The 10,321-nt window shown below is 39.8% G+C and overlaps 1 protein-coding gene across 1 annotated transcript in view; it reads left to right on the top strand.

The window, feature by feature from the left end:
- Positions 1-9,146, top strand: part of LOC118377993 (coiled-coil domain-containing protein 178) — a 36,213-nt gene extending 27,067 nt beyond the window's left edge. Inside the window, exons 19-20 of the mRNA XM_035764928.2 lie at positions 5,476-5,610; positions 8,428-9,146. Coding sequence (XP_035620821.1) covers positions 5,476-5,610; positions 8,428-8,604 — 312 coding nt within the window. The 3' untranslated portion in view covers positions 8,605-9,146. The remainder of the gene's footprint in view (positions 1-5,475; positions 5,611-8,427) is intronic.
- Positions 9,147-10,321: the final 1,175 nt, after the last annotated feature.

A 10,321-nucleotide genomic window follows, 5' to 3' on the forward strand; every position in this document is an offset into this window, starting at 1 on the left:
ACAACGTATACTCCTAAAGGTGTTGAATGAAAACTACAGAACAACGTATACTCCCAAAGGTCTTAAATGAAAACTACAGAACAACGTATACTCCTAAAGGTGTTGAATGAAAACTACAGAACAACGTATACTCCTAAAGGTGTTGAATGAAAACTACAGAACAACGTATACTCCTAAAGGTGTTGAATGAAAACTACAGAACAACGTATACTCCTAAAGGTCTTAAATGAAAACTACAGAACAACGTATACTCCTAAAGGTGTTGAATGAAAACTACAGAACAACGTATACTCCTAAAGGTGTTGAATGAAAACTACAGAACAACGTATACTCCTAAAGGTGTTGAATGAAAACTACAGAACAACGTATACTCCTAAAGGTCTTAAATGAATACTACAGAACAACGTATACTCCTAAAGGTGTTGAATGAAAACTACAGAACACCGTATACTCCTAAAGGTCTTCAATGAAAACTACAGAACAACGTATACTCCTAAAGGTCTTCAATGAAAACTACAGAGCAACGTATACTCCTAAAGGTGTTGAATGAAAACTACAGAACAACGTATACTCCTAAAGGTGTTGAATGAAAACTACAGAACAACGTATACTCCTAAAGGTCTTCAATGAAAACTACAGAACAACGTATACTCCTAAAGGTCTTCAATGAAAACAACAGAACAACGTATACTCCTAAAGGTCTTCAATGAAAACTACAGAACAACGTATACTCCTAAAGGTCTTCAATGAAAACTACAGAACAACGTATACTCCTAAAGGTGTTGAATGAAAACTACAGAACAAAGTATACTCCTAAAGGTCTTCAATGAAAACTACAGAACAACGTATACTCCTAAAGGTGTTGAATGAAAACTACAGAACAACGTATACTCCTAAAGGTGTTGAATGAAAACTACAGAACAACGTATACTCCTAAAGGTCTTCAATGAAAACTACAGAACAACGTATACTCCTAAAGGTGTTGAATGAAAACTACAGAACAACGTATACTCCTAAAGGTGTTAAATGAAAACTACAGAACAACGTATACTCCTAAAGGTCTTCAATGAAAACTACAGAACAACGTATACTCCTAAAGGTGTTGAATGAAAACTACAGAACAACGTATACTCCTAAAGGTGTTGAATGAAAACTACAGAACAACGTATACTCCTAAAGGTCTTCAATGAAAACTACAGAACAACGTATACTCCTAAAGGTCTTCAATGAAAACTACAGAACAACGTATACTCCTAAAGGTGTTGAATGAAAACTACAGAACAACGTATACTCCTAAAGGTGTTGAATGAAAACTACAGAACAACGTATACTCCTAAAGGTCTTCAATGAAAACTACAGAACAACGTATACTCCTAAAGGTGTTGAATGAAAACTACAGAACAACGTATACTCCTAAAGGTCTTCAATGAAAACTACAGAACAACGTATACTCCTAAAGGTCTTCAATGAAAACTACAGAACAACGTATACTCCTAAAGGTCTTCAATGAAAACTACAGAACAACGTATACTCCTAAAGGTGTTGAATGAAAACTACCCTAACAACGTATACTCCTAAAGGTGTTGAATGAAAACTACAGAACAACGTATACTCCTAAAGGTGTTGAATGAAAACTACAGAACAACGTATACTCCCAAAGGTCTTAAATGAAAACTACAGAACAACGTATACTCCTAAAGGTGTTGAATGAAAACTACAGAACAACGTATACTCCTAAAGGTGTTGAATGAAAACTACAGAACAACGTATACTCCTAAAGGTGTTGAATGAAAACTACAGAACAACGTATACTCCTAAAGGTCTTAAATGAAAACTACAGAACAACGTATACTCCTAAAGGTGTTGAATGAAAACTACAGAACAACGTATACTCCTAAAGGTGTTGAATGAAAACTACAGAACAACGTATACTCCTAAAGGTGTTGAATGAAAACTACAGAACAACGTATACTCCTAAAGGTCTTAAATGAATACTACAGAACAACGTATACTCCTAAAGGTGTTGAATGAAAACTACAGAACACCGTATACTCCTAAAGGTCTTCAATGAAAACTACAGAACAACGTATACTCCTAAAGGTCTTCAATGAAAACTACAGAGCAACGTATACTCCTAAAGGTGTTGAATGAAAACTACAGAACAACGTATACTCCTAAAGGTGTTGAATGAAAACTACAGAACAACGTATACTCCTAAAGGTCTTCAATGAAAACTACAGAACAACGTATACTCCTAAAGGTCTTCAATGAAAACAACAGAACAACGTATACTCCTAAAGGTCTTCAATGAAAACTACAGAACAACGTATACTAAAGGTCTTCTAAAGGTCTTCAATGAAAACTACAGAACAACGTATACTCCTAAAGGTGTTGAATGAAAACTACAGAACAAAGTATACTCCTAAAGGTCTTCAATGAAAACTACAGAACAACGTATACTCCTAAAGGTGTTGAATGAAAACTACAGAACAACGTATACTCCTAAAGGTGTTGAATGAAAACTACAGAACAACGTATACTCCTAAAGGTCTTCAATGAAAACTACAGAACAACGTATACTCCTAAAGGTCTTCAATGAAAACTACAGAACAACGTATACTCCTAAAGGTGTTGAATGAAAACTACAGAACAACGTATACTCCTAAAGGTGTTGAATGAAAACTACAGAACAACGTATACTCCTAAAGGTCTTCAATGAAAACTACAGAACAACGTATACTCCTAAAGGTGTTGAATGAAAACTACAGAACAACGTATACTCCTAAAGGTCTTCAATGAAAACTACAGAACAACGTATACTCCTAAAGGTGTTGAATGAAAACTACAGAACAATGTATACTCCTAAAGGTGTTGAATGAAAACTACAGAACAACGTATACTCCTAAAGGTGTTGAATGAAAACTACCCTAACAACGTATACTCCTAAAGGTCTTCAATGAAAACTACAGAACAACGTATACTCCTAAAGGTGTTGAATGAAAACTACAGAACAACGTATACTCCTAAAGGTGTTGAATGAAAACTACAGAACAACGTATACTCCCAAAGGTCTTAAATGAAAACTACAGAACAACGTATACTCCTAAAGGTGTTGAATGAAAACTACAGAACAACGTATACTCCTAAAGGTGTTGAATGAAAACTACAGAACAACGTATACTCCTAAAGGTGTTGAATGAAAACTACAGAACAACGTATACTCCTAAAGGTCTTAAATGAAAACTACAGAACACCGTATACTCCTAAAGGTCTTCAATGAAAACTACAGAACAACGTATACTCCTAAAGGTCTTCAATGAAAACTACAGAACAACGTATACTCCTAAAGGTCTTCAATGAAAACTACAGAACAACGTATACTCCTAAAGGTGTTGAATGAAAACTACAGAACAACGTATACTCCTAAAGGTCTTCAATGAAAACTACAGAACAACGTATACTCCTAAAGGTCTTCAATGAAAACTACAGAGCAACGTATACTCCTAAAGGTGTTGAATGAAAACTACAGAACAACGTATACTCCTAAAGATCTTCAATGAAAACAACAGAACAACGTATACTCCTAAAGGTGTTGAATAGTTGTGAGAGAAGCTACAGAAAACAACATTTCAACCGTTTCGGTTTTTATGGTCCTGGACCCAATTTAACTTTGATCTTAAAATAAATTGCAGATGAAGACCATATTCTATAGCCTAAACAGGAAATAAAACATGCACTGCTTCGGGCAATAAGCAATAGACATTATTTGTTTCTCCAAAATGACTAATACCTTTACTTGAGCAATTCCTCATCTGACTGAATGAATGTTATCAAGTAAAAAATGCAGAAATAAAATCCTGTGGGCAGGATTCTCCACGCTCGTGATCAAAGCCTGATTTTCTTTTACTCTGTATTTAGCCCTCCTTAACCATTTCTGTTTGTTTCAGCTCTAGACATAGACATTTAGTACAGAACCACCTACCAACATCTCTCATTTTCTCATTATAAATAGAAACAGATTTAATGTAATGTAATTCATTTTAGTTTTTTGGTTTCTGATTTGCATATCCCTCTGATAATCTAATTTCTATCAGTTGTTATTCTCAATACCCAATGTTACAGGGTTTTATTCATAGTGGCTAACTAACCTGCTTCTGTCCCAGAGAAGAAAGACTAGCTTCAAAGGACCCAGCACACTGGTGGGATCATATCATAGCACTCATGTTTTGACAGCCCATAGCAATACTGTGTACTGGAATGACTTGGTTCACTCCAAACAGGGAAGAAGCTCTCAGTTGTTTGAAGAGCCTGTAAAATGTTTGATATTCAGCAGAGGGAGCCAATGGAAGCTCCTGCTAAGGCGCTCTATTGGCCTGACTCATCAAGCCAAGGTTTATAGGCTTTGGCCTGTTATAATACAAACGTAGTTATCACCATAGTAATAAGACATTGTACACAAAGATACATTCTGAATGCATTGCATTTGTTATTAGTTGACATTATACAATAATTTACAATGTTACAATTGGTACATTGTTTAATCACCTGCACATAGCTGAATGCTTCAATGCTCCAACCCAACACTTTCCTCAAATTTTAGGCAATATCAAAATACCTTTTTGTTGTATAATGGTTACCTACCAAACCTACCCCCATCTACTCGGATAGCACTAACCTAAAAGTGGTTTTCAATTGTGATGTGTTATTTCTCCTGCAGTAGCACCAGTTACCTTATGGTTCATTTAAGTGGCCTCATCACTGCATGTAAGCATTGTTTTGTTTATGTGGATGGAGCTCTCAGCACAGGTTTTTACGCTATGAAGAGAATTCCTGTTATTGTCTGTCCTTCAGCAGTAGATGGCTGAGCTAATTCGCTTTAGTTTCTCTATGCACTGGGGAACACATTGCCAAGCAATGATAAGCTTTGCAGGAAGAAAGCAGAGATGGAGGGAGAAAAAGCAAGGGCATCTATCAGAATTGAAAGAAACCCCTTTCCTTGAAACTGTGTTCAAATAATAAAGCAAGCGAGCATCATGTCTTTCCAATAGACTAGGAATAATTTCTAGTTTCGGTGGGGGGTTCATGACTCTGTGTGTATGTGTAAAATATGTCTTGAGGGGATTGATATAAAGTTAAACTGGGTGAAGTAGAAATATTTTACTCATCAGCTTTGCAGTCACAGAGTTTGCCTCAGCTAGAACAAAACTGCTGAAGCATTTAGAGAAAATTAACCCCCCATCCTGGCAGCCAGATGTGACTGGATTCTGATGACTGCACACGAGTGGGCAGAGAAACCAAGAGACTGTGAAATTCCTGTCAGGCCTGTGTACTGCAGAATGGGCTATTGACTGCTTTCTCTATTCCCCTCCATCATTCTTCTTGAACACTGCCATTAATTTCCTCTCCTGCCTTACCAATTCCTTTTTCTCTCTTCTCTCTTCCCTTCCTTCTTTCTCCCTGTCTGCCCCCTCCTAGATTTCTTTGTTGCAGAAGAGGATGCACAAAGCTGTGGTGAAATACTTCAGACAACGCAGCCTCTATAGCCAGGCTGAACTGGCCCGCTTCCAGACCCTCTCTAACGAGAACAACCAGAAAATAAAAACTGTCCAGGTATGTATGTTTCACAGGATGAATCCACACACATACAACATTACAACCATTCCAGATCAATGGTGTTTTCTTCAATTCTCCAATCCGCCTGCCTAGTCCTGCAGTATATCACAATCATTTTTTAAAGTGTTGGGAAGATTCATGGGATGAGTAGATTTTAATAATTTAATGGGAGTATAATAATTTATGACAGCATAATGACTTGGTGTAATGCTGAGCATGTGTGGCATCCCAAAGTTAAAACATGTTGAGCTGAGCGTCATGCCTCCATTGGCAGGGAACTAACCAGTCCACTAACCCACAGTAAAACATTCACCAGTCACCACAGCCGTCTGTAGCGTCATCACACTACAGTTATTAAACACGCCACCATCACCCTTCCTCCATATATCCAGTCGTCACAACGCCGGCACAGTGACGTGATTGACGATGTTTCGGTGCGAGTGCCTATGACATGCTGCGACCCGGCATGTAAAGCTAGCCCTTTCTCCTCTCCAGAGAACTATACATTCACTCTGTTAGGGTGCATATTTATTCACTACATTACGTTTGGCTGTGTGGCTGCCTTATGTTTATTGTGTTGTTACTACTGGATAACTATCTATGGTACAACTACAAACCCTCCTGTGTTCCTAGGTTGAATAACCCCGAGCTACCTTTCTCATGTTTTGCTGAAAAAGTAGTAGGCACGTAATTCTAAATCTGCAGGGGTGCATGGAGAAGTGGAGATCTTCAATTACTGGATAATGGGTGGCTAATATGTGGTGAGATGTGAGAGGAGGTCAAAGCGGACAGAAGGAGAGTGATGAATCTTTATCAAGAATGTCCTGTCCTGTAGCACCCTCACCAAACATCATAGTGTAGCAGGCAGGTGCCATCCAACCATGAACCATTCAACATTCTCTCACCCATTATATTTTTTATACAGAGGTGTTTACATTCAGCATTGTTTCCTTGCCCCTGCTTTCTATCCAGGTGTGACAGCCAGCCACGTCTATCGGCTTTTCCCAAGCTAGCACTACCATTACCTACGTCACAGTCCCACACACTTAGACAATACAAGTTTTGACTAGGTCTTCATTGCAATTCAAATTATAATTCAACTGATTTGATTTGATCAGACTTCTTCCCAGATAGAATTGTTTTGACATAATTTCAGACCCTCTGTGTCTAGTCTTCTCTACACAGTGAGCAATAACACATTCAGTCATTATTTCCCTATCCATCCATTCCTTCCCCCTTTGTATTGCCGACATGCTTTTTGATTGGTCTTATCCAGCCAGACATTACAGCCAGTCAGTCAGGGAGTGAGGGAGCAGTCATGTCTCCCAGGTCTAGCCCCGAAGAGAGGAGGGGAGGCCCTAGGCAGCTGAACACAGAGCAGAGGGTAGAGCAGAGCAGGGAGGAGTGGAGCATGGAGGAGGAGGAAAAGGAGGAGGAGGAGGAGGGAGGAGCTATCAGGGAGCTGCAGAGTGTGAAGGACAAAAGAGCTGGTGTATTGAAGCGCAGCGCACCGTCACCCGTCACAGCCCAGCACAGGGTCCCTCAGAGCAGAGCAGCTACTCACATTAAACCCCCAACCCGGCTCCTGCAGACTAAAGCAGGCTTTACTACGCACTACGCACAGCTTCCTTACTAAGCTTCCTTACTCAGGGTCCTTAGAATAGTGCACACCCCTTAGAAAGACCCCTTAGAGTAGTGCACACTTTAAGCACAACGACCCTCAGAGTAGTACACACTTAAAAATCAAAGACCCTCTAAGTAGTGCACACTTAGAAATAAAGTAGTGCATACTTTTAACAGAAAGCCCCTCCGAGTAACGTTCATGTTAAAACCAAAGCCCCTCAGTGATGCACTGCATATTTTACATACTGATGGTGATGGCCTCATAACAGTTCCCACTTCGCACCAACAGAACAAAACATAATGAAACAAATGTACCAAAATGGAGTCTTCATGGACTGAATCCTGCTGGGTACTATACTAATCCATCCACCTATTTGGCAGAAGATCAGAAAAGTCAGGTCTGCACTTCCACCACCAAGGCGTCAGGTCTGCACTTCCACCACACTAGCATTATGAAGCCAAATGTAACTTATTTTCTTGCTTTGCAGTAGCTTCAGAGGAGGAGGCAATGGGCGGTGTGGGATGGTGGGTGTGTGTGGTGGTGGGGGGCGCTGTCATCCTGTAACACCGCTGCCAGAACTGGCAGTTGAGTTTTTGTGTTCTGCCAGTTTACACCAGGGATGGCATAATTGACAATGGCTCACAGTGCAGAGTGCTTGTTGAATGGCCAGTAATGATAGTAGCAGACGCCCACTAGCCCCAGTCTCCAGGGACAGTAATCCAAGATCCTGTTTCTGATATAATTGTTAGTCAGAGAATTTCTGCATGGCTAGGCCGGTTCAGATTCCCAAGTTGGTTGACAGTGCAAGGCAGTTTAATAGAAAAACTGGATGCTGAGATTTTTAAAACACAGGCGCACTGAACCTGGACCATGGTTCAACCAGGAGCCTCTCTCTCTTGTACTTGTTCTCGCTCTCTCCTTCCACAAAATAAAGAACAAGACCCTGGGCGTAACTTACTCTCACTATCTCTAGACAATACGTCGAGCAAGCAGCAAGTAGTGAAGCAGACAGAGAACGGAGAAAGCATCACATCAACACTAGAGTTGTCTTTGTCTACTGTATGTCTGTCGTCAAAGCTGCTGCTCTCCCTCTCTAATCTCCCGACTCAACGTTGTCTGACTACTGTCGTCACTCTGTTTTCTTAATTAGAATGTATTCATTGATTCTATTTGCTCTCTTATTCAAACAGGAGGAGTTGTCAGAAGCAATCCGGCGCATTTCTGCCTTTCTGCACTCTCTGGCAGATGACTCAACAACCAGTGAGGATGCTCCGACGATGGAGACAGCAGCAGGGAACAAACAAGCGGGTCTGGATGCCATTGGGTTGAACAAGAAGAAGATGCCTACAGTTCAGATAACAGTGTAATTGGACATTCACCTGGTGCCAGACAACTTACTTACCCCAGCACGCTTCACTCACTCACTACCCCCCTCTCTCTCACCAGCAGCAGATCCATAACAATGAAACAGGTGACTTTCATGCTGCTGCCAGGACTGATCTAATTTTAGCAGGGTGAATGATTGCAATTGGCTTTGCCTCATCAGATAATTAATCTATGTCACCATTAATTGGAAAAGAGAATAATTACAGGCAGTGTTGACAGAAATTCTAAGCTTCTCCAGATTTGGAGATCTAATCAGGACTACTAAAACCCACCGTGACCTTAACTACCACTCAGTACACTACCTCGACCACCCGGACCAATGTCCGAGCAAAACACTTCCTCTCAGGAGACAAGCACACTTGTTGTTGTTGTTTCATTTTTATCCCTCTCTCATTTTCTCTCTCCCTCTTCTAGAAAGCTGTCTCCCTCAATCACTTTTCAATATTCAATCTTCATTTTGTGGAAGTTTAGCATTTTCAATGAGCTGGAGATGAATGATTAATGAATAAATTTAAATGCTTCATTTTGTCCATGGATCATTAGTTAAGTCCTTTGTGGGAAGGACCTGAGAAAGGAGTGAACATTATTGAGACATTAGCCTGGAGCATTCCAGGGGTAAATAGTGTGCACATTACAAAAGGATGTTGTGTAGCGGGGTGCAGTAGCCAACTGGCTTTCTAACGGAAGAACCCCCAGGTAACGCTGCTTTCAATTTGCCACATCTCACCTGAATCACACGTAGTATTTATTTGGAAGAGAAAACAAATGTTTATTATTTCATCAAGCATTCATCAAACATTAAGCATTGCTTCATAGGCCCAATAATGATGTGGCACATTAATATTTATTAAACACACTTCAAAAGTTTGTATTTTCCTCTTTCATAAATATTAGTGATACAAGTATTATTACCACAACATTGTTTAAATGTTGATTATTGTGATGGGACAATTTCAGACTATGGCTATGGAGATGGCCATTGGATTCATGTAAGATCTGTTCTCGCCAAGATGTTCTTGAAGTCACCTCAAGTAGTGACAGTGATTTCCTATCAGGTCACTCAGCCAGGTGATAGATATTGTTGGTCCGGGTCTGCAGTCTTCTGGTTGATAGAGACGTTTGTATGTTGATGACACCGAGGCCTATTCCCTCCCTTCCAGGGCAGAGGGGGGCAGTATGAAACAACAAGCTGAGAGAGGGAGACAGAATCTCGGTTTCCATCCAATTGGCGAAAGATTTTCATGCGAATTTTCAAAAATCTGCATAAAGAAAATATGTTCAAAAGTTCAATCAGTTTCCTTCACATTTTCAACTCTGTTGCATTAAAATAGAACATTTGCCTGCTCTGGTCTAAGCACTTGCTCTCTAGTCAACAACTCGCAGAAACAGGTGGTCTAGGCCTACATGACGAGATGATTATGGATAAGAGCCAGAAGATTTTTATTTGTCAAACGGCATCATCATGTCACCAGAATCAGACCAGCCTAATAAACTGCATGGTTTCCCGTGTCCTAGTGTTTGAACCACACAACATATTGCATGACTCCCAAGTTTACTTCGATATGATGATTATTATATCAATATTTGTGCGTAAAGGCATTTCCACGTCCATTTCTCGCATAATTAATTTTACAGATAAAAAGATGTAAAACAAAGGAATTACCTGTTGCCATTTATAAAATTGTATGGAAACTTCCT

The sequence above is a fragment of the Oncorhynchus keta genome, chromosome 23, assembly GCF_023373465.1.
Source record: "Oncorhynchus keta strain PuntledgeMale-10-30-2019 chromosome 23, Oket_V2, whole genome shotgun sequence".
In the NCBI taxonomy this organism is placed as follows: Eukaryota; Metazoa; Chordata; class Actinopteri; order Salmoniformes; family Salmonidae; genus Oncorhynchus; species Oncorhynchus keta.